The 27,644-nt window shown below is 32.5% G+C and overlaps 1 protein-coding gene across 1 annotated transcript in view; it reads right to left on the bottom strand.

The window, feature by feature from the left end:
* Positions 1-27,644, bottom strand: part of LOC118183992 (uncharacterized) — a 543,427-nt gene that overhangs the window by 345,112 nt on the left and 170,671 nt on the right. Inside the window, exons 21-35 of the mRNA XM_085809921.1 lie at positions 25,599-25,782; positions 25,297-25,445; positions 23,917-24,147; positions 20,758-20,938; positions 18,800-19,102; positions 18,474-18,637; positions 14,750-14,901; positions 13,154-13,283; positions 11,343-11,523; positions 8,282-8,306; positions 7,440-7,632; positions 5,354-5,626; positions 3,316-3,499; positions 1,595-1,637; positions 500-569 (exon numbers count right to left, since the gene is read on the bottom strand). Coding sequence (XP_085666047.1) covers positions 500-569; positions 1,595-1,637; positions 3,316-3,499; positions 5,354-5,626; positions 7,440-7,632; positions 8,282-8,306; positions 11,343-11,523; positions 13,154-13,283; positions 14,750-14,901; positions 18,474-18,637; positions 18,800-19,102; positions 20,758-20,938; positions 23,917-24,147; positions 25,297-25,445; positions 25,599-25,782 — 2,463 coding nt within the window. The remainder of the gene's footprint in view (positions 1-499; positions 570-1,594; positions 1,638-3,315; positions 3,500-5,353; positions 5,627-7,439; positions 7,633-8,281; positions 8,307-11,342; positions 11,524-13,153; positions 13,284-14,749; positions 14,902-18,473; positions 18,638-18,799; positions 19,103-20,757; positions 20,939-23,916; positions 24,148-25,296; positions 25,446-25,598; positions 25,783-27,644) is intronic.

Genomic DNA, 27,644 nt, shown 5'->3' with positions numbered 1-27,644 from the left:
AAAATTTAAGTATATTAAAATATTGTTTCACACAAATTTCATGATTCAATAGTTATGGAAATAAAAATCAATGTCTTCCATTTAGATAAGTAATCTAAGATTCACAGAAAATTAGCATAAAAAGGAAAACTTCAGACAAAATGTTAATTCTCGACAATGCTGAGCTTGCGTTGCTTTATTTTGCTAAAATATATCATCATCATCTTCACATAACAAAAGTTCAGTATTATACACTAAAAATTTAAAATTCGTATCCTTGAACAATTTATTTATTCTTCTGCGCTTTATTTAAATTTAATGTGTGTAAGTTATATTTTACATGTATGCATGCAAGTTAATTTTTACATTTTTACACTTAACTTTGTAAGATAAAAATGCAATTCAATTTTAAATAACACGATTGTTTATTTTTTCATTCAAAGAAATGACTGTGGAATTCTCAGCTGAGTTATTTCAGGATAAATAGTTACGTACGGTAAAAGTAATTTAAATTACTTACATGGTCTATGGTGCTACTTATCGTACTCTTCTCCACAACTGTTTTTCGAGTCATAACCATAGATTGAGCTCTAATAACAAAAAAAGGGAGAATGAGAAATTATGCATCTAAATATACATAAATATTTTTTAAATATACAATAATCGGCCCCTCACCAAAACCGCAACACTACTTACAACTAAACGCATTTCTTGTAGTGTTTCTCATAAATCAAAAAGATGCATTTTCGCTCAAATGCTTAGAAAAGGCTTTTCATGTTTAAAGTCGTAATTTAGTTCCTCAAAACCTTCTCTTTCATACTTTTTCTCGAAACAACTGGTTTAGAGGTTCTGGTTTCGTATGGTGTCAATAATATATACATTTTTGTTATTTTAAGAGCAGGACAAGCGTCATATTCTGCCAAGACGTGTAAACCGTTTTTATTACACAAAGTTAATGCAAGAAAAAGAACAAACCGAAGAAGAAGCTATTCATTATTAAACTATTCCGTATTAAAGAAACTTTTAAAACTATAAACTATTAAAGAAACTTTAATGAACAACAAGAATCGGCGTGACGTCAGTAATCTGATGGAAAATGGAGAATTAGATTTCCTGAAGGCGTTTCATATCCATTACAATTTTTCGCCTCTGATTAATTATCCCCCTTTAAATCCTTGTTTACCCTCGGCTTTTCAAGAATTTATTTGATAGTTGCTTTTACTACATCAGCGACTATCTACCATTTACAGCCTTCTCAAAATTTTACTTATTGTCCTAGTAACGGCACATCCCTATCTGACATCCTTTTTACTTTCGCAGTCAAAGAAAAAATTCTATTTAACCTTCGAAGCTAAAGTCTCGCACATTTACTCACATTACGTCGATTTTTGTAGTTGATTATTATTTTATTCAGCATTTAAAGTTAATATACCTAAGAAAGAATGTTGTTTCATCTTAAAGTCCGGGTAGATACCTGATTTATATAACATCAAATCTAATATTAGAAAATAAGAGCTAAAATTATCTGCTATTCATATATCGTAAACTCTTCTAAATTTTTTATACTATATAATTAAAAAAAAAAGAATATGTATTTTTTTTTTCAAAAACTCACATGTTTTCTTCATACGCCGAATCAATTTCTGGCAGCGAGGCTTCTGTAAAACAAATAAATAACCATTAAATTAAAGTTTGTAATATGAATTTGCTTTGTAATATGCATAATTGTAATGCGAAATTTATGTTATTAATATTAGCTTGTAGCAGGGAGATGAAAAGGCAATGATAGGAACTACATCACTTTCGTAATAAGGAATCTCTAACGCTGTGTATGGCTGTATGAGGGAAAAAAAGCATAAATTTTACATCTCAGAAACATGTCTTTTTCACACGACTGAATGTACAAATAGCATCGATTATTTCCTCCCCAAACAGCCTATTCTGTTGTTATGTTGTTTATTTATCTGAAACATTTGTTGATTAAGATCACTTTTCCTACATTTCCCCTCAACTTATGTATGATGTTCCCTGCGCAAGATGATATCAGCGAACATACATAAAATAGTAAAGCTAGAATAAAAAGAATATTTTTGAAAGCAGCACAAAACATGATTTAGATTTCAACGTTAACGATTAATGAGTACTTGTTTAAACTCACCTATCTTGTTGCTCCATTTAACTAGTACACCATGGCCTCAAAAAAATTCAAATATATTCAAATAAGCCGATGAAAATTTCTTTTTTCTGATGGACAGTGAATTATTTTACTGCGATTGATAACGTATCCACGCTCTGAGTCTAATATTTAGTTTTACTTGTCCTATGTTCATTTCCTCTTTGATTTTAAGTTACTCATTACGAAAATTAGTTAGAAGAAAGATTAACTTCTCAAGGCTATAAGTTACAAGTTTAAGTTACATTGCATATGTGTTGTAAAAAGCTAGATTTGGATTGTGACGTGCTTTTTGTTATTGTCAAAACCTCATGTGATGCATAAATAAAAGTCGGGTTTAATATACATTATTTGTTTTGTTTAAATTTGCGCCGTAATTAAAGTTCATCTAAGGCAATAATTTTCAGAATGCATTAAGAACTGATTTAGAAGCAAAGGAGGAGTTAATGTGGCTTAACAAAACCGTAAATTAAATGAAAATGATTCTTTTTTGGCGCTTCCTTAATCGTAACACCAGCAATTCAAAACGCATGCTGCACACATTGCATTGAAAATTAACAGTCATTTTGATCTAAACGTAAGTTTGGTGTATCTTTTAAAGACATTAATAAAACATTTCAAATACTTTTAAAAATGCTTGTTCAGGGCAAACATGTAAAGGCAATGTGTTGATATGATTTGATTTAAAAGTAAGGCCCTACTCACCTGGACAAATCAGTGTTTAACCACAAAAACTTATAAAGACTTGTCCATACAACAATAAAAGAAAGCCAGCCATGCTCCTCATACATAATGCAGAAATTATAAAGTGGTTATCCAAAATTTAATCTATGTAGTAATTTTAGAAACCATGGTGCAGGAATAAAATAACAAAAAAGGTTGGAATTAAAATAAACAAAAATAATGCATGAAATAAATTTAAATGGATAACTCTTTACCTATTAGATATAACCATGTAACATATATAAAACAATAATCATTATTAACTGAAAATAACTAGTATTAACTAAGCTTATAAAACAAAATTTTTCACTCATACCTAAGTTTCTATTATATCTCTATAGTTATTAATTATTTTCATTTCTAGAGAAAGGCAAAAGTTTTTTTAGTTTTAAGACTATCTTCATTAAGACATACCCGAAAATACAGAAACTTATTTTTACCTTCAACAGACAAATATGCGGAAGTTGTAGCGATGCCGGCGTTGTTTTCAGCAATTGCTGAGTACCTCCCAGTGTGATTTTTTGATACATCGCGAATAACCAGCCAGTACTTCTTTTCCCCATCAGTACCCACATTATAATGTTCATCCTTTGGAACACCTTTTCCTTGGAAATTCCACCGAACCTGTAAATAAAATGCAAAAGAAACGAAAGTTTGATGGGAGTTAAAAATTATATTTAGAAAATTAAAAAAATTACGATCGTACGAAATCGTACGAAATTCAATTAAAAAAATGAAGACGGATATTTTTAAGTTTCATATATTCATTTTCTGGTTGATTGTTTTATTTCTGCATTTGTTACATTACATTTCACGTAGAATAACTAGTAAATATTTTAACGATTTCATCTAAACACAAATGTGCAAGAATTCGAATTAGATACAAGAAAAGTAAGCAAAACTTTAATTAAATATTACAAAGAAATCGAATTATATATTTAATAAAATTAGGTTAAAAAACACGTTTGGCTAAAATATTACAAAAGGAGACATCACAGAAAGTTTAACCACAAAACGAAGCCAAAATTACTACGAAGCCAAAATGCTACGAAGCCAAAATTAACTACAAGACTTAGCCAGTTTACTCATGATATGTCAATTCCTGTTGCTAAACATTAGTTTTTTTTAGCAAAGCATAGATTAGCATATGTTTCAAAGGAACAAAATTGTCTTGCTTCTGAAAAAAAGAAATTCCATTGAAATCGTTCGTTTCAAAGGAACAAAATTTCCTTGCTTATGAAGAAAAGAAAATCCATTGAAATCGTTCAAGTTTTGCTTAAAACTTACACTCATGCAGTGCTTCTTTTTCATGTAATTTTACTTTTCAGATTGGCATATGTCTCTTTCCTAAAGATATTTAGTAGTTTTTATATCAATGTTAATTTGCAGAAAACCTACCTAAAATGCTTTTAAAACTGATCTACCAGTAAATCAATACAAACATAAGTTTTACAAAATACTTATTTCATTTATTATATATCATGGGATAACTTGCTGAGTACCTCCCAGTGCTTCCAAAAAAATGCTTCTTCTAAAAAAATGTCATTACAGTATCGATCGCGTTTACAAATCATTTCGATGTAATACCAAAATATTGGCATACTTTTCCTGACATTGCATTAATTATCTATCTTGCCATAATTTCTTGAATGCAACATGAATTAGAAGTTATTAAAAAGTTCAGCTTTTATATTCATTATCTATAAATAATTTTTAAATCTTCAGTACGCCCATTTGTACTAAAAACTAAAGAGGAAACATTGGGAAAAATTAAAAAGAAATGGAACAGAAACAGAGAAGACTAACTGTTTTAAGTACTGAAAAGCTGCAATAAAACATAAGGGGCGGCTAATAATGGCATGTCAGCATCAAATGGCTTAAATCATGCCCACTTGAGATATCATGTGGACATCAGGAAGGACTATCGCTATCTGCGAAAGGCTCAAGCTGTTTTCAAAATGCTATTTAAATATGGAATGTTCTCACGATTACCTTAAAATAAAAATCATTAATCTTAAAATACATGCAAGAGGTCATTGAATGGGCTCCATATATGTGAAAAGGGACAGCAAGCAAATGCGAAAAAAGAAGTATTAGACTGCAAGGGTTGGGGAGTAATCCCTGAAGATTTTGTAACACTGATTAAGGAATAAATTAATGGATTTTCAAAAACCTCATTTGAAATTATATGTGCATATATGAATGCGATCACAGCATATCTGTCGCTTGATCACTGTGAGTTACTGCCGTCTTTTGATGAATTTTATAAATATTTTTTAAATAATATCTGTAAACAGAATTTTAATCTTTATTTGAACAATTATTATTATATCAGCGCAATCCGTGACATTATACCCCAGTAGTCATAATAATATACTTGGCACATGTACGTATTTTAACTACTTTGAAAGTTTTATAGGATTCACCTGAAATAAAAAGAAGCTTTAAAATAAATTGATGCATGAAAAGTTTCTTTACCGTAGGTTTGGGGCTACCTTCAACAATTGTTTCAAATCGTGCAGTAGCACCAGGTTGAAGTACTTGGTTTTCTATATGCTGCATGAAGACTGGAGGGGTTTCTTGAGATATTTGTCTAAATTTCATAGGAACTGTTTCAGGAGACACTGATAATGTACAGATACTTTGAGCTTCTCCAGCTTTGTTCTGCGCTTTCACAGAATAAGTGCCACGATCACTGATCTTCGCCATAGGAATGGTTAGTTTGGAAAGTCCACAGCTTTCAGTCTGAATCTAGAATATAAAAAACATAGATCAGTACTACACGAGAAATCCACTAATGTACAGCAGATCTATGAAAGAAAATACGCCACGATAGTACTTGAGCGGAGCGTAAACGAACAATTTTGTATAAGTTGTACAACTTACGAGGGAAGGCAAGACGAATCCCCAATGTGACTTCTTATATTGGTGGTCGATATTTTTTTACAGTAATTAAAATTAATTTGACCCAGTAAATATCATAATTCATATTTGCTTACGGACTGCAACAATATTGCACCAGATTTCATCTTTCAATAAATATTGTCTCTAAAAGTGAAACTTGGTGTTTCATTTATAATCCTACGACATTTATTTTTAATTATTATTTATAAGTAATTTAAATTCGGCCATTGCGGGTTTTTATCATGGAACAAGTGATGCAGCTAAACTAAGTCACAAAGAAAGAGGAAATACGGAAAAGAGTCTATCTTCCCCCCCCGGGGGGCGACGTAGAGAAGAACTCTACGAAGCTACTGGCTAGGATCTGTACCTAGGCAGTCTCGGCCACGGGGGTATAAAATTTATGAACTTGGTGGTTAAGGCCCTGGGTTTTCCAGGGCCTTCAGGGTCACTTATTGGCCGGCCTTGGGGTCAGACAAGTACTAACGTGATACTAGTAGCCCGGGGGTTAGCGTCTCAGGGTATGCTGGGTAATGTCCCACTGCAACGGGCAGCCCGAGCGACTGGTAGGTAGCAAATTAACGACCAGTGCCGTCTGGGAGATTTTCCTAGGCGGTGCGTCTCTCTCTCTGAGGGACCAGAGCGGAGGTTGAACCTCCGCACCTGGTTCTGAGGAGTGGGAGACCTGTAGTGCAATTAAGTTCGCTGAGCAGGGAATGTCCAAATTTTGTTGTAAATACATGTGAAGATACTAAGATTTTACTGTCGAAAAAGATCGACTTTCAGTTTTTACATGACAGAATATCCATTCCAATGCCGTTGACTGGTTCTTGGACTGATTACTTATAGATAATTAACTATGGCTATGGCATGCTAGACTATCTGAATACTACATGAATGATTTAAGTATCAAATTATTAATCCATTTGCTATTTAATACTTTTCATTATAATCAAGAACATTTTCGATTTATTACTTCAAACATTGTACGGAAACTATTTGTAAAACTCCCGGAAGTCATCTTTCTTCAGTTACTCAGCTGCCTTTAGACTACAGTATTGATGTTAGCTTCATCCTTGCAAATTTTACCAAACACCCTTGATTCCCAGGAAGAGCTAGAAGCTAACTGCATCCAGATATAAATAAAAATATTGGACGAGTTCTAGATTAATGACTTGACACTAGTGGAATAAATGTAACCCTGTTGAGAAATACAGAAAGTAATCGAACTGTATCAAAGCTGGTAACGAATGCGTTATTTTTCAAGGAAAAGTAATATAATCGGTTACCTAAATCATCTGTAAGGAATTAAACTGACTTTTAAAGCTCTTTTACTGTAATAAATATATATTTCTATTCACGAGTGATTTTAAACCCTGTATATAAACCGTTAAAGTTGTTTATAGAAAAGCAATTATTTTCTACGCTATTTTCAGTTTTTTTTTTTTTTTTTTTTTTTTTTTTTTTTTTTTTTTTTTATTTCTTTCAGGAAACTCGTTAGATTTGCTATATTAACTCCAACAACTGATAACATAGTAATATACTCTATGAGAAACCATTTTAATTTAAATACATTAACATATTGGCAGTGATAAAGGTAATCCTCTGTGATTCTAAAGAAAAGTTTATTCAAGCTATGAGAAAAAGATTTATTTGTCGTTACCTGGTACGCGGGTGAATTCATTATTTGAAGTCCATCTTTGTACCAAGACAAAGTGGTTTCTGGACCTCCCAGCAACTGGCATTCCAGAACAACAGGCTGACCTTCCGTCACAGCCAAGCCTTCCAGTAATTTCACGAATTTGGGTGGATCCATTTTCTCGATACTTAGGAGAATATCCTTTTGACTCACGTGACTGCAAAAAAATACGTTTTTATTCCAGGGCTGAAGAAGTTTCATACTAAATGCAGTACTTCACTTAAAAATATTTCTGCTTCAAAACCATTGAGAACGCTTAATTCAAATTTACAGATAATACAAAAATTTAAAAATAAACACTTACAATGCACCTTGAAAAGACGATTCTATTTTATTATTCTCAACTGTTTCACTTTTATGTGAGAAACTTATACTACAAGCACTTTCAACAAATGACTGCAAATTATTAAGTTCAATCTGTCATTTAAGAACTAATGTTATCAATAAAAGGCTTTGTAAAACGTTTGCATTGTGTATATCTCGAAATTCTGAGGACTGGTAATTAATATAAACAGAATTTTTGATTTTTAATTTAAAACATTTTTTTTTTTTTTTAATTTTCAGTTTTGTTTCAAAAAGTGGAAAAAAATCGCCATTACATACAACAAAATTATTGTTGTTAAAAAATTTCAAAACAATGTGATAACTAAAATAATGCATCGGAAAAGCAGTCAGTTTATCTAATATTTCTTACCTAATACCTCTTAATCAGTTTATCTAATACTATCTAATACTTCTAAAAAGAAGGAAAGAAGTTTTTAAGCACTAAAATATTTTAAAACACAAATATAATAAAATAAGCTTACCTCTTCTGTACAGTTTCTACAACAGCTAAAAAATGAAAAAAAATTACTAATGACAAAACAATAATAAAACATTCGCACAATAAAATACGAAATAAGAAAACTATATATCGCAGGAAAGTATTCCCGCAATACTTATTTTAAGAAATGCCAACATGTTAAGAAAATAGTTCTGAATGTGCAGTTAAACAAGTTATGTGAGAAAAGAGAATTTGAATTTGTACTTAAAGAAATACTCGTAGATCTTTATAATCTAAAGTTGTAATATACTATTTTGTTATTAAATTGTATGACTGAAGAACTGAAACTAGAGTTAATACTAATTTTTATTTAAATTCGCATCTACATTTTAAAGCATGATATTTTGAACCTTATTTTTAGTACTTGCATGCTTCTTCTTATCAAAATATCCAACTGAAAATTAATTTTGAATTCAGTCAAACGAAATACAATTAGATACGAAGTGTTTCATTGAATATAATCAGTAATTTCTGAAATATTGTTTCGATTTTAGCAGCAATCGTTTTTCGAGATTTAAATGTTTTAGACCCGAAATAATAAAAATAATAATAAATAAACTACACAAAAAGATACATTTCTTACACATTTGAGGATTTTGCGACAAATTATGTATTCTTATATTATCACATTTTTAAGTTAAAGAATAATTTACGATCCATGTGCGACTAATAACCAACAATAGGCTTTTGATGATTGCAGTACTGAAGCTATGTGAGCTAAGAAACATAAAAGATGTACTAGAATAACCGTGAAATAGTTTAGACCAGTGGTTCCCAAAATGTGCTCGATAGAGAAATTTTGCTGGGTCCAGAAATGTTTTGAAGTATTATTTTTACTTAAATTTAATAATTAATAGTTATAGATACATTGCTAATAGTTATGTACATATTTCTTAAATGTTATTTCTTCTTTTTACTCCTCTTTTTGTTTCTTCAACAGCAAGCATGTGCGTCGCTTCAATTCTCAGCTGTATGTTTGAGGGTCAGTATAAATTTCAATAGCATGTGGGTCGCAAATTTAGACTATTAAATACTGGTACACTATAAATTACTATAAATGGTAATTAAAATTACTATTGTTAAACTATAAATGTACAACGGGCCATTTTGATTTGACAAACGAAATCTGAATGCAAGGTGTGGTTGATAATAATCTTCGAAGTGCCATGTGCTGGGGACGATACAGACGCAATTAAAAATGGACTTAATAAAATTTACACCTTTTATTCAGAAAAATGTGCATAATTTAAATTTAGATTACTTTTGTCTAGGGATGAAACCCAAAAGTCAGAGGAACATAGAATCCAGCAAGGGGTTGGAAGCACTACACTGAAGTGACAAAAGTCAAGGGATAGCAATATGCAAATATACAGATGGCAGTAGTATCGCGTAGAAAATGTATAAATGCGAAGTGCTTTGGCAGGGCTTTCATTTGTGTTCAAGTTATTCATGTGAAGAGGCTTTGACGTGATTATGGCCGCACGACGAGAATTAACAGACTTTGAACGCGGAATGGTAGTTGGAGCTAGACGCATGGGTCATTCCATTTCGGATATCGTTAGGGAATTCAACATTCCGAGATCCACAGTGTCAAGAATGTGCCGAGAGTATCTATTTCAGGCATAACATCCCACCATGGACAGCGCAGCGGCCAACCACCTGCACTTAACGACCGAGACCGGCGACATCTGCGTAGAGTTGTCAATGTCTGTCTGCGTAGAGTTGTCAATGTTCACAGACAAGCAACACTGCGTCAAATAACCGCAAAAATCAATGTGGGACGTACGAGGGACGTGTCCGATAGGACAGTGCGGCGAAATTTGTCTTCCTTGGGCTATGCAAGCAGAAGACCGACTCGAGTGCCTTTACTGACAGCACGACATCGCCTGCAGCGACTCTCGTGGGCTCATGAGCATATCAGTTGGTCCCTAAACGAATGGAAAACCGTGGCTTGGTCAGATGAGTCACGATTTCAGTTGGTAAGAGCTGATGGTAGGATTCGAGTGTGGCGCAGACCCCACGAAGCCATGGACCCAAGTTGTCAACAAGGCACTGTTCAAGCTGGTGGTGGTTCCATAATGGTCTGGGCTGTTTTTACATGGCATGGACTCTGTCCTCTGGTGCAACTGAACCGATCATTGACTGGGAATGGATACCTTCAGCTACTTGGAGATCACTTCCAGCCATTCATGGACTTCACGTACTCAAACAATGATGGGATTTTTATGGATGACAATGCGGAATGTCACCGGGCCACAATTGCTCGCGATTGGTTAGAAGAACATTCTGGACAATTCCAGCGAATGATCTGGCCACCTAGATCGCCCGACATGAATGCCATTGAACATTTATGGGACATCATCGAGAGGTCAGTTCATGCCCAAAACCCTGCACCGTCAACACTTTCACAATTATGGACGTCTATAGAGGTAGCATGGCTCAATATTCCTGCAGGGGACTTCCAACGACTTGTTGAGTCCATGCCACGTCGAGTTGCTGCACTTCGCCGGGCAAAAGGAGGATCGACAAAATATTAGGAGGTATCCCATGACTTTTTTCACTTCAGTGTAAAACAACTGGTTTTTGAACTTTACAAGTTCGCAGAAGAATTTTTATATCTTCAAGGTTACTCATGAAAACAATATCTGAACATGGAAATTGGACTGTCTAAAGCAATCTTGGACACCGTCTGTGTGAGATCCATTACATATACTGTAAAAACTTAGAAACTCAGCTTAGTATCACAGCCCAACCTTATCTGCAACAAAACATATTCAATAAAGGGATTAATAAAAGAAAAAAAATTAAGGAAGCACCTCTGTTTCCAAATTTGTTCTACAATGCTCTAACACTGTATATCCTAGGACGTTTCGAAATTTTTCTCTTATCGATGCAACAGATTCTAACGCTGACAGGATCTCCTGTTATTCCCTGTATAATTTAATCTCCCCTTTTGAAAATCTTACCTCCTATTGGTAGCACTTCTTACGTTACATGAGTGATTTTAATTTGTAGAAAAGGTAAATTAGATATAGGTTACTTACGTTCTACTTTTAGTTGACAAACACTGGAAGCTTCTCCACCTGAATTAATCGCGACACATTTATAAGTGCCAGAATCTTCTAAATAAGCCATCTTGATGATAAGAGTGCAACGATCTCCTTCGAACAGCAGTTGGAAATCATCAGATTCTTTGACAGGTTTTCCATTGTGGTACCATATAACCTGAAACAAGGGAGAAAAGGTAATAAGAAAAGGGACAGTTTTCTTATGAATACACTAATTTTTAAAAAGTAGTTAAATTTAAGTACTTCAATACCATCAAACTCAAAAAAGAATATAACAGATTTTTTTTAAATACGCCTTAGGTATTTGAAACTGTATTTGATTCCAAGTGTATTTTTTCCCCTTTATGTAGCTTTTTACGCTGTGTGCGGCTTTTATTCGCATGGGTATTTTTCTGTGCACAATCGAGATACTGCGGTTTCTTCAGTTGGATTTTGCTAGTAAACAGCCTCCGCTTTATGTTTTGCGTTACATTTGATAACACTGCATAACATGATCAATAAATTATTAATTAAAATACCAGCGCCTAAAATTACAATAATATGTATTCTTCCCCAACAACACAAATAATGATGATGACTTCGCATTAATTATGTTCTCATACTTGTAACAAATTACGCACTTCCAACAATCTAAATGCTCTAAGATGCAAGCTATATGCATATGTTTCTTCCATTGAAATTTTATCGCTTCATCTCTATAAATGGTTATTGCGATCTTGAGGAAGAATAACTTTTTTCATTTTTTATATAAAATTTCAGTTTTTTGAAGCAAGTACAGAAATTTTAAATGGGAGTACTTTTCTTAATATGACAGATATATGTGTGAGCCTTTAATTACTTCCATATCTTGACCAACATACTCCGCGTAATAGATTTCAAAACAGAAATTCCCTTGGTTATCAACTCTCGCATACTAGTAGGTAGGAGGGGATGCATGTTTTAGTTGCGTGAATGCTTGGAATAACAGACAGTACAATTTGTAATATCTCGAGTTTAACTATATACTTTGTTTTGCACTGGTATTACATGACGTCACAAAATGAAATACTCACATTAATTTTTCATTAAGTAAAAAATTTTGATATTTCTGCATTTCCACAATCAGGTTGCATTTCTCTATCATCATCGTGACGTGTATGTTGTGAAACCCTAACAATCATACAATTATTTATAAACATATTGTAGTTAACAGGAAAATTCCAGTAAAGTAGCGAATCTATAAAAAGTAGATCTTGCTAAATTCACCTACACTGAAAAAAAATCAAAGCTAGCAAGGAAATACTACTATTCTTTCTGGAAGTCGTCAGAAATATTTAGTAAATTGAGATTGATTATTTGATTATGGCAAAGTGATATAAGAGAAATAATAATTTCATGGAGTATTTTCCCAGGAAAATTGGCTCTTGTTCACAGTGAAAACCACGGAAATTCCCAAGTAGCCAGTTTATTCACCAGTTGAAATAGAATCAAACTACCAATGTTCAGTGGATTTATCTAGTCGATCACTGGAGGTAAAAATATTTAATCATTTACGATGTAGTTCAATTTCTTCCCTCTCTAAATTAAGATTTAATCGATTATACAGAAATATCTACATAAAATATAAAACATATGATATATATAAAATGTGTAATCTATATCTATATCTATATATATATATATATATATAAAACGGAAGTTGGAAAGATTTATCAAAATTGAAAAATTCATTTATTGCTTAAATCATTCTGCAAAGCAAAAGTTGAGAAATGTAAAAACCGAATACGTGTCGAATAAATCAAACATACTTCCGGCTCCGGTTGGCCAACAATCACGCAATCCATGCGCACTTTATTCCCTTCAAAAACAGTTTGGTTTTCCAATTGTTGTTTCACCTGCGGCTTAGCTGGTTCAATATCAGATGCAATTTCAGAGTCACTGAAAAGAAAAATTTTTCAGTTAGGATATTATTTTAGAAAGACTGAGCATGTTATGTTACTTCCTTACACATTTTAACTGTGCAAGGAAGTAACAGAGCGTTTTAATTAAGACCAATTGATTACAAAAACAAAAACTAGACTAAGACCAACAAACTACAGTTTAAAATGCAGCCACGAAATATTCTAAATTTTACAAAGGACAGATTTATTGACTCATATTTACTAAAATGTATCAAAGCAAACTAACAATCTGTCTGAGAGGACGGATAATTGCCCATGCGGTCAATCCACTCTTGGGCATCTGGATCCAAGTCAACTATTAGCGTTCAGCGGTCTTATCTACTCGGCTGATGGCAGCTCTCCAATCGCAGGGAACATGATTAAAAATTGTAGTTTAACGTTAATAGTGATATAGAAAAAAACTTCGAAATTCTTTTAAAGATACTATTAGTTGCCACAAAACCAAACATCTTAACAGCTCAATCACGTGTTTAGATATGAAATAAAAATTTAAGCAGCAAAAAAATATTAAGCATTTGAATTTTACTAGCTTTGATGATTTTACGGTCTGATGACTTTTGTCTGTCATATTTCCTCTAATTAATGGAATTATTTTCTTTCATATTTCCGCTTGTTTACTGTATTCGTTCTCTGCTATTTCACTCAGTATCCATTCACTGCTGTATTAGTTCATCGCGTTTGGGGTGGATTTACTGTATATATATTAATAACAGATGGTAGACAAGCATATTAATTTAAAACTAAAGAAAATTTAACCTTCAGATTTACAGAAACGTCTTTTAGATTCTTAAGAGTAAGATTTAATTTATGAAGTTTCGAGGAGCTAGAAAAACACCTTATGTTGGGTTCTCTCAAAAGAGACAGCTTTTCCATACATTAAAACAATGTAAAGATAACTTTTGCATAAACTCAATAAAAAATGGATTTTATTTTCATTTAAGTACGGATCAACAGCAAACTAAAATTACCACCATGAAGGTTATTACCCCATTACTATTAGCTATAATGTAAATGACAATAGGAACTAACTACTCAAAAATCCTTAAAAAATTGTTAATCATTTTAAAAAACGATACTGACAAGATGTTTTTTTTCGTACTGCCGACAAAACTAATGCATGTGAGATAAAGCTACCATGATGAAATTTGTAATATATGTGAACAGTCTGATACTGTAAAAGGTTGTAATGTCCAACAAGAGTTTTATATAAAACGTTTAATTTACTAAAATTTCCCCTTGGCATGCAAAAAATTACTGGAAATTTTATTGTTTGATTTTATCGAGACGTTGCTCACAAAACTGACTTGCAAATTAGCCAAGGAATATAAACAATAACTAAATGTAAACGAATTTTATACTTCTCTAACCACAGAAGAGCTCTCTCTACAAAGAGAGGCAGCAGATATTCTATAAAAATTGCGTAAATTAAGTTGTGTCACTTACGACGTCTCCAATGGCAATCTTCCTTTGACAGACACATTACAGGAAGATACAGCTTCACCAGCTTTATTTCGTGCTATGATCGTGTAAGTACCAGCATCTTTTGGAAAGGCTTCTGTGATAACAAGAGTAGCATTGCGACCATCAAAGTGGAACTAAAATTAAGTGGATAATTAATAATTAAATATCTCGTCTATACATACATTTATTACCACAAAAATTATTTAATTATTTATATTTTAGAACTAAATTCTGCTTTAAATAATTAAATTCAACTAAATGCGATTTTAGCGTGACAAGAAAATCCTTCAATGCACACTTCTCAAATGAAGTTTTATCCGTATTATATTATATCTTTTTATATTATAACCTCTAGATTTAATTTCACTGTGAAGCACATTCATTTGCAATCTTTCTAAGGAATCTATCTATCTAAGGAATCTATCAAAGGAAATTCAGTTCAAATTCGCTAAAAGACAAATTAAACCCAAAATGTTCTCAAATGAAAATAAGATATTATGCATCATTCATTTTATGCATATAACAAAAGATTACTGCAAAGGAAACTTCAACTTAAAGACATATACAGGATGTTCGAAAAATGAAGTAGCAAGGCTTTAGTTCCTAATTACTGATCCCAAATATTACAACATTTCTCAGAGGCACAGAATTTTGGCCCTACTTGCGATACGTTTGCTGCTCAGTGCCTGTCGTCAGCAAACGAAAAAGAAACATACACGAAAATAATCACCGCGTGTTGTCACCGTAACTACAAGATTAAGTTTAATTTTTGCAAGGAACTCGACCTGGTGAAAGTATATATGCAATAAATCACCAACTCTTTGCAAATTTATAGCACACGTTATTCTTACATTCTGTACTGCTGATATTCATGTCATACTTGAGTTTCCACTCTGCTAGTTACGCAGATACTTGAAGGTGTATTTTAGTTTCAGTAACTTAAACAGAGAAAATAAGCTAAAAAAGCTAAACATTTTAGTTGAACTTTGTTTTAATTTATAATAATTTAGTCAGTGAATTATGAAATATAGCTCGAGCTACAGAAACCTATTCACTTAGTTGTAGCTAATAATATATATTAGAAATTAAATAAAAGATAGAACTTGGTAAATTATTGTTATAAAAATAATTTTATATACTTTTATTATAGAACAACATCATTCTATATAGTTTAAGTACGTTTGCTTTAAATCACTGTAGCTGAAGTCGTTACACTCGCTCCAAAATGATTCTCATTCAGAGATTCGCTTTTTGAATAATAATTCATACATTCGTAGTAGATAAAACATGGATTACTTTCATGCAACACAATGTTTAACCGTGCTTACTTTTATAAAATATTTACGTTTCTTAACTGGATCCAATATGTTCTTAGGGATTTTTTTATTCCTGGATGTAAAATACTTCCACGACATATTCTGGGATCATTAAATTATTTTAAGTTTATTTTTAATGTAACGAAAATGCCATATTCTAAAGAAGTAGATCTACAGTTGTGCAAATGAAGCAAAGAATATTCTCTTTCTTAAAGCAGTAAGAAATGATCCAATTACAATGAACGCACTAAGCAGTTCTATATACACTCATGTCCATAAATTAAGGATAATTCGGAGTCACGCGGAAATCGAACTCTAAAATAAATATATCATCTTCAAAATCACTACACACATCTTCAAGAATCATATGCAAATTTCAGGAAGTAAGCAGATGACAGCAATGGTACGTCAGAATGACGAGAGCGTAAGAGAGTGATATATAACGCATACAGGCAAAGAAGTAAAATTGTTCGCAGGCGCTTTATAAGCATTTCAGTGCGATAACCGAATAGTTATGACACAAAGGACGCATTTGGATGATTTTTTACGTGGTAGAATTATCGGCCGTCTGGAATGTGGGCGTACCCAACTGGAAGTATCAGGCGAACTTGGAATTGCCCAGAGTGTCATCTCCAGGCTTTGGCGACGATTCCAAGATGATGGTAATGTGAGTAGACGTTACAGCACAGGTCGCCCCAGAGTTACAACGCCGAATGAGGACCGGTATTTGGCAGTTACTGCCAAAGAAACAGGCGGAACACAGCCTCAGACCTGTCTCGTCAGCTCTCTTCAGCCACTGGTACGACAATTTCAAGGCAGACCGTGTACAGACGCTTAGGGCAGATTGGTCTATACGCTCGTAGACCTGTCAGATGCGTTCCACTTACTGCAACTCACTGTCGCCTGCGGTTAGCCTGGAGTAGAGGGCATGCATTGTGGGCACCGCAACAGTGGGCTTGTGTGATGTTTTCCGACGAGTCGAGGTTTAGCTTGCAGTTTGATTCTCGCCGGACTTTCATATGGAGAGCTCCAAGTACCCGTTACCACCAAGAAAACATCATTGAACGACACCCTTACGGTGGTGCAGGAATGCTCGTTTGGGGTGGAATTATTCAGATTTCCAGAACTGACCAGCATGTTCAAATTGGAACCATGACAAGCCAAATCTATCGGGACGTCATTCTGGAACAACATGTACGTTTGTTTCGGGGCGCCATGGGCGCACAATTTGTGTTTATGGATGACAACGCTCTTCCTCATCGTGCAAACATCGTAAGCGAATGCCTTCAATCGGAGGATATCACCCGTACGGACTAGCCAGCATTCTCACCGGACTTGAATCCAGTAGAGCACGTGTGGGACATGCTTGGCCGACGAGTTGCAGCCCGTCAACCTCCTCCTACATGTCTACCGGAACTTCGGAGAGCATTGCTTTTTGAGTGGTGTAATATCCCCCAGGATCAGATGGATAATTTGATACTCAGCATGCCTGGGTGTTGTACGGACCGTATTGCATCGTCTGGGACACATACAATGTATTAACAATCATACCAACTATGTAATATTGGTTTTTTGTAAAAAGGTGTTTTTTTTTTTTTTTTTTTTTTTGTAATTTGCTCTAGGTAGAAAAAAATCGCTAATTTTTTTTTTTTAATAATATCAAAAAAATAGCATCTTTTTTTTTTTTTTTTTTTTTTCTCTCTTTACCTTTTGTTTAATAAATAAGCTTTACAAATAAGTCAAATTTGTTTTGCTTCTAATTCTTCCTTTGCCTGATTTTGCATTATCCTTAATTTATGGACATGAGTGTAGTTGATCAGTTAAAAATTTAAATTAGCATTTAAATTCGAAACCTTTTATAGATAAGGCTAATGAGTCTACTTATTGGAGCACATAAAATAACGATCCTAGATCAAGAATTGCTGATTAAATTCCAGGAAATATTTCTGATAATATAAAAAACTACTATATTTTGGCAAGAAGGAAAACGAAATTTCAAAAGAAATAACGACTAGTTCAATTTAATAAATTTAAGTATAGATTTCATTGCAGATGTAATAAACAGTATTTTCATGAGACAGAATTAATAGACAATTGCTTTTACCTGCTTATGAATGATAATTATGTAACGAATACTACACTATGAATTCTATATATTATAAACAATATAATGTAATTTTAATAAATAACTTTTAATAAATGAATATCTATTTTTTTAATATTTCTTTATTTACTAAAACCTGTCTAAATTTCAAATATATAAGCATACATGTTTATTTACTGACTCCATTTAATTATTCCCAGGATCTCGGGATTCTCATAAATACTGGAAAGAATTGCATAATTAATTCACTCTAACTGCCATATTTACTATATTTTACAGCACCCACCTTTGTGTCTCTCGTCTCTTTTATGGATTTAGAATTATGGAGCCATGTGATTTGGGGCTGTGGCTCTCCAGAAATTGTACATTCCAGTCGAAGTTTCTGCCCTGCACGTGCCATAACATTTGAAAGCGGGACGATAAAGCAAGGGCGTTCGGAGGGCGCAGAAGCTGCAAAGAAAGGGAAGTCATTCTTTTTATAAACATCATTAATAAAGATGTTGCTGTAATCTGAAAAGAAGTTCTCTTGAAAAAAATCGAATACTGATTTTATCATAATATTGCTTCAACATACTATTTTCTTTAGTAGAAGCTTTCAAAAATTATACTTACTTGTGACTTTCAAATTAGCGCTACAAGCCACTTGCCCAACTTGATTCACAGCACGGCATGTGTATCTTCCTTGGTGATCAGGACTTGTTTCTTCAATCTTCAGAGTGCAAAATCCATTATTGTACGTAATGGAATAATCTGTAGAATAGTCGATGCACACATCATCCTTAAACCAGGACACGAGAGGCAAAGGATTGCCAAATACTTGACACTCCATGACTAGGGGTTCTCTTTCAGACACAACGGTATCAAGAGGTTCTTGGACAAAGTGAGGTGGAATAAGTTCATTCTGAGGACGAGATTCTGCAAAGGAAAAGAAAACCAAATTCAGTGTTACTGTCTAACTACTATCACAATATTGAAATTAACCGTAAGAATGGAGAAGACCACCAAAAATTATACTATAATTGTTAGTGGAATAAGATATATTTCAAAAGAAGTACTTTAACAGAAGACGTATGAAGTAGAACAAGTTTATAATGGTTTTAAAGTAATATAGAGATAATGCTGGCTCCTTCTCATTCCTCAATTGCCCTTTTGTGACAAATACAATGCTATCCAGGAATCTATTGCAATAACAACAGTACTATGTGATTTGTAACTTATTAACTAAATTTATAGTTTCTTTACGTTGAAACTAATTGTAACCTTTGCATTACCTTAATTGTAACCTCAAAATCTGTGATCCAGATATTGCATAGATATTTGGCATCTAAATGTCATTCGTTCTTTGGAGAGAAGAAACTGATTTCAAATTTAAAACAATTAAGTTGCAACTTGAAGATTTCCTTAATTCTGCATAAGATACAATAATGTTAACTTAAAATAAAGTTATCAAAATAAAATAGAATTTTAAAAAGGATTAAATATGAATTAACTCTAATTATTCATAATTCCAAATATTTTGATCACTTATTTTTGAGATTGCATAAATTTAAATTTCCTGTTTAACTATAAACATGTTTTTAATTTTGTTTTCTATTGATTTGAGAAATAAAAGTTTTTTCTAAATATGAAATAGTACAGTACACTGTTTTTAAGAAATATTACATTAATTTAAGTAAATGTGTGATTCATGTTTATTGGTTACCAAATTGAAAAAAATAACTCGTTTAAGATAGTAAACAAGACACCTATATTCATCTCATTCAATAAAATAATACATTACCATATATAAATATCATCCACTAAATATTATTTGGAAAATATGTAGCTTTACAAACATCAAGAGAAAAACAATTATGCAACATAGCATAGGATGAACACTCATTATATAACCATAACAAATGTTTCTTTTCTAAAAACAAACTAAAAAAAGATGACCAGTATCCGGTTTTCTTTAATTAGTTAAATAGTAACAGATTATGAATTTAAATTTATGTAAATTAAAGTAATTTCTCTGCATAGTGTAGTTTCTTTGTGCATACATTAAGAAAAAAATTTTAGTAAAGTAAAAATAAATACAATAGTATTGCTTTTAATATTAGGCATTACTTAAAATAAACATTAATTTCATTGTTTTATTCCATCTGAACTACAAATAAGTTTGCATGTTAAGTAAATAAAAATAATTACTTAGAAAATAATAGTAGTTTGCTTTTGCTCTTTCTTTAAATAAAATATAATAAATATAAAAAATACAATCCTATTAATCGCAATATCTAATAATTCCGAGGAGTTATAGTCTCAGTTAATCCAAAACTTGGAGTTCTATTATATTTAATATAATAAAAAACTAAATTGTTTTATTGTTGGTTACTTTACAAGAAGTTTTACTTGATTTTGAAAATACTGTCAAAGATTAAAAAAAATAATTTTAATGTACAACTGTAATATGGCCTACCTTAAAACGAACAGCTAACTGAAAGGCATATTGAATTATTTTTCTTTTTCAAACGATACGTGACAAAAAAGAAGAATTTAACTCAGTACTCATAAATGATGTACAAAAAAAGTACCTTTTACGGATAAGTAACTCTGGGTTTCCGCAACGCCAAGAGGATTCGTGGCTTTACATACAAATTTCGCTGTGTCTTCGGAAAACGTTTCTTCAATAGTTAGTTTACATATTCCTCTCTCCATTGAAGTTTGATAATCAGGATTATTCTCCACTAAGATACCATCCTTGAACCATTGCACCTATAAAATAAGAATATAATTAGTTAATCGATTTTCAGAACTTGTTTTAACATTATATTTTTAAAACAGAAATCCTAAATTTTTTTTAGTATTAATTGCAATCTGTGTACTTTATGACTTGACTAAACAATTTAAGTTAAATGTAGGCAATGCGTAATGCTAGAGCCCAGAGTGTCTGAGAATAAATGATAAGATTATTTGAGGTCTTTATGAAATTTGTGTAATGTGAAATGGATTGAGAGAGCTTTCATTTAATTTAGTCACTCAAAATTATCACGAACAAAATTAATAAGTATCAACAGGTGAACTGTTCTCTTTCAACTCACCGCTTCCAAATTTTACGCAATTCTCTCGTTGAGGTCGTCATGATTACCAATACTTTGGCTGAAAACACTAGTTTTAATAAAGCCTCAGAGCAGCGTTTTTCAAACCCTGGGTCGTAACCCGGGACAAGGTCACGAAAGCGAAAAGCCTGGTAGCAGATAAACTTATGAAATTATAACTTAAACTAAATTATAGCTTATCAATAGATGATTTCGATTTAGTAATTTAATGTCTTCATAGATGACACATGATACTGAAACGCATCGCTTATTTATTTATTTCTCAGTTTAGTTTTTATTTTAATGTTATATCTGCAGCGCCACGAAAACCTGATCAGACTTGAGGGCAGCAGATTGTACGGCAGCGGACATAGCTAATATTTTTGTACGAGAGCGTCGACACCGAGTCTAAAGTTTAAAGCGGTAAAATATTATTAGGGTTTACTACTGCATTTTAGTTAACTTTTGGTGACGACAAAGCATCATGCGTACTGTGAACGATTACTTGTTAGATTTTAGCTCAGGTACTGCATACATTTTTATACATATTTACTAGTAATTATAATTTTACATCAGACCTAATTATCAATGCATGAATGGTTAATTAACAAAGCAATGTGCCTGTAAAAACCGATAAACGATCAACTGATGTCCAGAGAGCTTGTAGTAAACAAACATGTCTTCAAAGCTTTGTCAAGGGGGATAATCTAGTTATGACTTCTCGTAAAATATCTCAGTTAATTGTAAAACTAGATATCCCCATACAGTTGCGGGGAAGTTAATAGTTCCTGTAATGAAAATGTTGGCATATCGTGTATGTGATAAAAATTAGCAAATCCAAATAAATGTTATCTCTTTCAAATACCACAGAGATGTTTAGAATCACGGAGAAAATAGATAATATCGTAGAAATCGTTTAGCTCACTTAAAACAGCGCAATAGTTTATTTCTTCAAATAAATGAAATTGCAGATCTATCGGACAATGCCAATTTAATTTGTTTTGTGAGATATGATTTTCAGAATGCATCTAAAGAAATGTTTCGTTTTGCAAACCACTGAACAAAAGAATAACAGCAGAACAAATTCTTAACTTGATTGATACACACATGAGTCAGAATGACACAGACTGGAAAAAATGCATGTGACTAGGCAGCAATGGTATTCGAGCAATAGCAGGCGATCTGAATTTCTTCAAAATAATTTCCAAAATAAAGCGCATGGCAGCAGAATGTGTACACTTGCACTGCAGCATAGACAGAGAAGCCTTGGCCATAAAAAAATGTCATTGTTTTTGCAAACTGCTATGCAAGAGTGCATAAAATTTACAAATTTCATAAAACATCGTCCCTAGAATATCAGGTTATTCAATGCATTATGTAAAGACATGCTAAATGAAGATAAACATCTTCTTTTACATTCAGAAATAAAATGGTTCTCTAGAGGGAATGTTTTGAAGAGACTTTTGGAAATGAGGGAAGTTTTAATGTTTTTAAACCAACGTCTCTCAAAGGCTAAAGATGTAGTACTTGAATTTAAAGACAGTTTTAGTGATGTTAATTGATTTATAAGATCTGGTCTTCTTAGGAAGCTTACAAATAGAATAGAACTCTAAAAAGATAGCTAGTGACTTTTCACTGTGTCTTATAAATACCACAGAGACAGAGAAAAGATGTAAAGAACCCTTTTACTAATCCAAATAAAGTGCAACCAACCTGTGCTTACAGAAGCCAACACGTTTCGCTTAAATCAAAGATAATGGATAAACTAAAATTCATGAAGTTTAAGTGTAGTCTAATGATGTCACAGTATAACTGGTTCTGACCAAAGTCGGCGTAAACAAGCCTAATGGCAAGAATAACTCAATACTGCAGAATTCAAATCGAGAGAATCAAAGTTAGCAATGTGGCTTTCAAGCAGTCAGAAAACGCCCTGATTTCACCCTCCAAAACCTTTCTTTAAATACCTCCTTCATTCTACCTAATTTGAGTATCGCGCGCGCTTGAAATTTATATTCTGGCAGGGAAATGAAACGAGGTTTGATAGGAAACTAACTTAGCTTAAAATAACTGGTTAGAAAATTAAAATGAAACTTTATATAATGATGAAATTATCTTATTTTTGTGACACTTTTTAAAAATAACTTAAATCTTTCTTTACAATGTAACTGTTTTTAAAATGGAAGAAAATATAGAAACTACCATGGAAAAGCTAAGTTTATGGACCCTTCGTGTGGAAGCAGGAAATTATAATGCTTTTATGAAACAAAAATCTGCACTAATTATCATGATCAGAATATTATAGCATTGTTATTGTTATTACTATTATGCTGCACTGAGGCATCATTCCAACAAATGTTATCAGTTTGAAGACTTCCTTGAAAACAACTTCTGTGGCTGACGCAGCTAAAGGTTCAGTGGCGTTTATTCATAAGTAACTATGAACTTTCTGTGGTAATTAAGTGAATGAGGTTACGCATCTAAGCTGTGCTAACAAGGATCTATAAAATTCCAATACATAACGACAGAGAGTTATAATTCTAAATTACGAAGAAATTCAGATAGTGTTACGGTTCTAGTTACAAAGACCTTGCAACCAAATGTTGAACATACTAAAAGATCTGTCATTTCAATGAAAACAATAAAGCTATTACACACCCGAGGCATAGGCTCTCCATCAACTTCACATTCGAACGTGAATTTAACTCCTTCGGCCACTTCAGAATCACGTAATTCTTTGATAAAGCGAGGTGGCTTCTGCTGAGGTTTAGGAGGGATAGCTTTGGCGGCAGCTGCAGCCAGCTGAGCAGCTTCTTGGGCTGCTGCTGCCGCTGCTTTTGCAGCTTCTGCTTCAGCTTGAGCAGCGTGAAGAACAGCATTCATTTCCTCCTATAAGATAAGAATGTTTTTAAATAACTTTCTTTTTTAAATACTCGAAAACGTTAGTTAAAAGCGGAAAGTACTATTTTCCATCTTTTGAAAGGATAATAAACAAATTACTTCTTAACAGACGTCAATCTGCCAAGAGACAGCGCCAAAAAAATTAATTAGAAAGCTAATGCTCCAATGCATGATATTATAAGGTATTTCAATTATAAAGTATTTCCTTCTTAGCATGCCTTCGTGTTGTAGTGGTCAGCACGCTCGATGCGTATTCCAGGAGTCCGTGGTTCGAGTCCCGGAGAGGGCATTGCTCATTTTTCATCTCCCCTGCTTCCGAAAATTCCTAATGCCTCTACGGTGGCTCCCAAACTAAAAAAGGTAGTGGATGATGATTCTCCACCACCAGAATTTGGTGAATGGGTACCCTAATCCCCAGTCGCCCTTTAAAAGGGGGAGTATATAAAGTATTTCTCCTGCCTTCTTCGCATGCCTTCGTGGTGTAGTGCTCAGCACGCTCGACGCGTATTCGAGAGGTCCGTGGTTCGAATCCCGACGAGGGCATTGCTCATTTTTCATCTCTCCTGCTTTAAAAAAAAAAAAAAAAAAAAAAAAAAAAAAAAAACTAAAGTCTTTACAACATAATGAACTACGTTACACAAGATTAAATAAGAAATTTATACACATTTCTAGTTTAGAAATTTTATTTATAATGGCCAATTTTATTCATAAATGATATTCTGAAATACTGCAGGAATAGTAATAAGTTTAGATAATTTTTAAGTAATATAATGAGATATTGAATTTGATTCCAGACAAGAACTGTTAAAATCTCATTAATTATTTTAAATTTAGAATCTCAATGAGCTTTAAATGAAAAAAAATTTGCATAAACAATTAGATTGCTTTAAATGAAGAAAGCTTTGCATGGGTGCTAATATTTCATCCAATGTTCTGGAACAAAAATAAGATGTAATAACAGAAAAATGTATTTAAATTTTTAACAGTGGTGATAATTAATAAAAGGGAACTATAAGGGAGAAATAAAAGGGAGAAAGTAACAGAACTTTAATCTCACTTATTAATGTTAATTATTGTTAATTATTCTCGCCTTTCAAATGAAAACTCATATAGGAAGATGAAATGCAGTTTTCTTACCTTTCCTTTCTCTTTAACAATCTTCGTTTGTTCAGCTATTTTAATATTACTGGATAGAGTGTTAAGTTCTGTCGTGATAACACCAAATGAATCTATCATGTCTTTATTCTTGTTTGTCACCATAAAAGTGGACTCACGAGGTCGATCACCTGAAGTGATATAATGCACGGGGAAGAAATGAGAACATAATTAAAAAGCATTATTAATTATGAAAAAGCTGCGTAAAACTTATTTATCACATAGGATTTCATATGATATATTATATCACATAAGATAACTTGTGTATTAAACACATTGCTTACCATATAATTCAATCGATAGAGACGATATTTTTCTCATCCTCTCCTCTTGCTTGCTTTTGCCTTTGTTTAAGAAATCTTGAACTTCTTTCCTTAGGTTTTCGACATCACTTTCTTTCGAGCAGGAGGATGATTTCCGGGCAACCGAAATTAGCAAACGACTACCTTCTTTTAACCACTCTTCCGCCTGAAAAATTTGAAGAGAAAAAATAATGCTTATGAAATTTACATGTAGATTCACATACCTTTATTGTTTTCACGTCATTTTTATTAATAACAACAACACTTCTATCCAACTGTTTATGTGAGTATCGTTTGCTTCATTTTATTGTTGCAAACAGCGTAAATTCCTTTTGCTTTTCTTCCTTTAGTTTTGAACTTTATGTGTGGCAACAAGATAATTTGATTGATAGAATTGTGTTTGTGACAGCCATGTAGAATGGCTCGCTTATTTTGTATCAATTATTTTGCATCGCTAACAAGTGTAATTTAATAAAAGTGTAGGAATACAGTCCATTTGTTGATTGATTATAGTTTGTGAAACATATTAAGTTTAATAGAACACATATTGTTGGTCAAAAGTCTAGCCGGAGAGCTAGTGAAGATAGTGACTGTTCTAAGTGTATTCTAACAACGCAATATGCATATGGTTTGTGAAAATTATCCACTTTGTGAGGTAAGTGGATTTTGAACAAAAATTCGTTTAATTTGTTGTTAAATTTTAAGAACAATGTTGTAATACAACATAGAATTCGATTTCATTTTAATAATAGTGTTAAGTGATTTAAGAACAATTTCTGTTTTTGAATTGATCAATTATGAGTGAACTTATAACTTTTAAAACAAAAAGAGCGGTCTTTCGCAGGAGTGTTACTAATTATGTAAAGAAAATTGAAACTATTTTAACTGCAGATGAAATTAATTTAATAGAACTAGAGGAATGTGTCGAATTATTGAAACAAAAAGAAACTGAGTTAAGGAAGCTTGATTCTGAAATCGAAAGTTTAATTACAGATACTAAAGAATTAGAAAACGAAATAGATAATGTTCAGGAGTACACAGATAAAATTTATTTGTGAAAATTTAAAGGTGAAAAAATATTAAAAAATCAAAATAATAAAAATAATTCTAATAGTGTAATTTCAGAACAGGTTCTTGACAATATTAAATTACCCAAGTTAACATTACCGACTTTTGGTGGTAATATTACAGAATGGATAGCTTTTAAAGATCTTTTCAGTGCTTGTGTAAGAAATAATACAAATTTATCTAATGCTCAAAAATTGCAGTATTTGAAGGCTTCGTTGAAAGGTGAAGCATATCGCATTATTCAAACCATTCAAATTTCGGATTGTAATTTTGAAATAGCATGGAATCTGTTAGACGAAAGATATTCAAATAAGAGAGAACAAATTTTTGCATATATTAAACGTTTTTTAAGTTTACCAACTATTCAAAATGAACCAGCATTTGCTATTTTAAATTTAGTTGACAATATTAATGAAGTAATTCGTTCTTTAGAAGTATTGAATCAAACCATTGATAATTTTGGTGACACTTTAATGACTTATTTAATTTTGCAAAAATTAGACCCTTCTACAAAATTATGGTGGGAACGTCAGTTAAAATCTAATGAAATTCCAAAACTTACGACTTTAATTGAATTCCTAAAAAACTATGCAAGAACACTTCAAAATAGCAAATCAACAAGTAATAAGGTACCTAAATCTGTGTTTCAAAATAAGAATAATGTTCTGGTTGCTACTTCGGGTTGTGGTTATTGTAAAGAAGATCATAGTTTAGCCAAATGTTCGAAATTTCTAAATTTATCGGTTCAGCAAAGGATAGATTTTGTAAAATCTAATCGTTACTGTTTTAATTGTTTATCTAATATGCACTTGCTCAAAAAATGCAAGAGTTTAAATACATGTCAACATTGCTTTAAGAAGCATCACAGTATTTTGCACATTGTAAATAATTCAAAGAATAAAACTCAGTTAAACAGTATATCTCCGCCTACGCAATCTATCATTAAAAGAGATGAATTAA

Source organism: Stegodyphus dumicola, chromosome 2 (assembly GCF_044657685.1).
Source record: "Stegodyphus dumicola isolate Sdum_Otavi_A_Nest chromosome 2, ASM4465768v1".
NCBI lineage: Eukaryota > Metazoa > Arthropoda > Arachnida > Araneae > Eresidae > Stegodyphus > Stegodyphus dumicola.
Note: the sequence above shows the minus strand (reverse complement) of the source record. Positions and strands in the feature narration are given on the sequence as shown.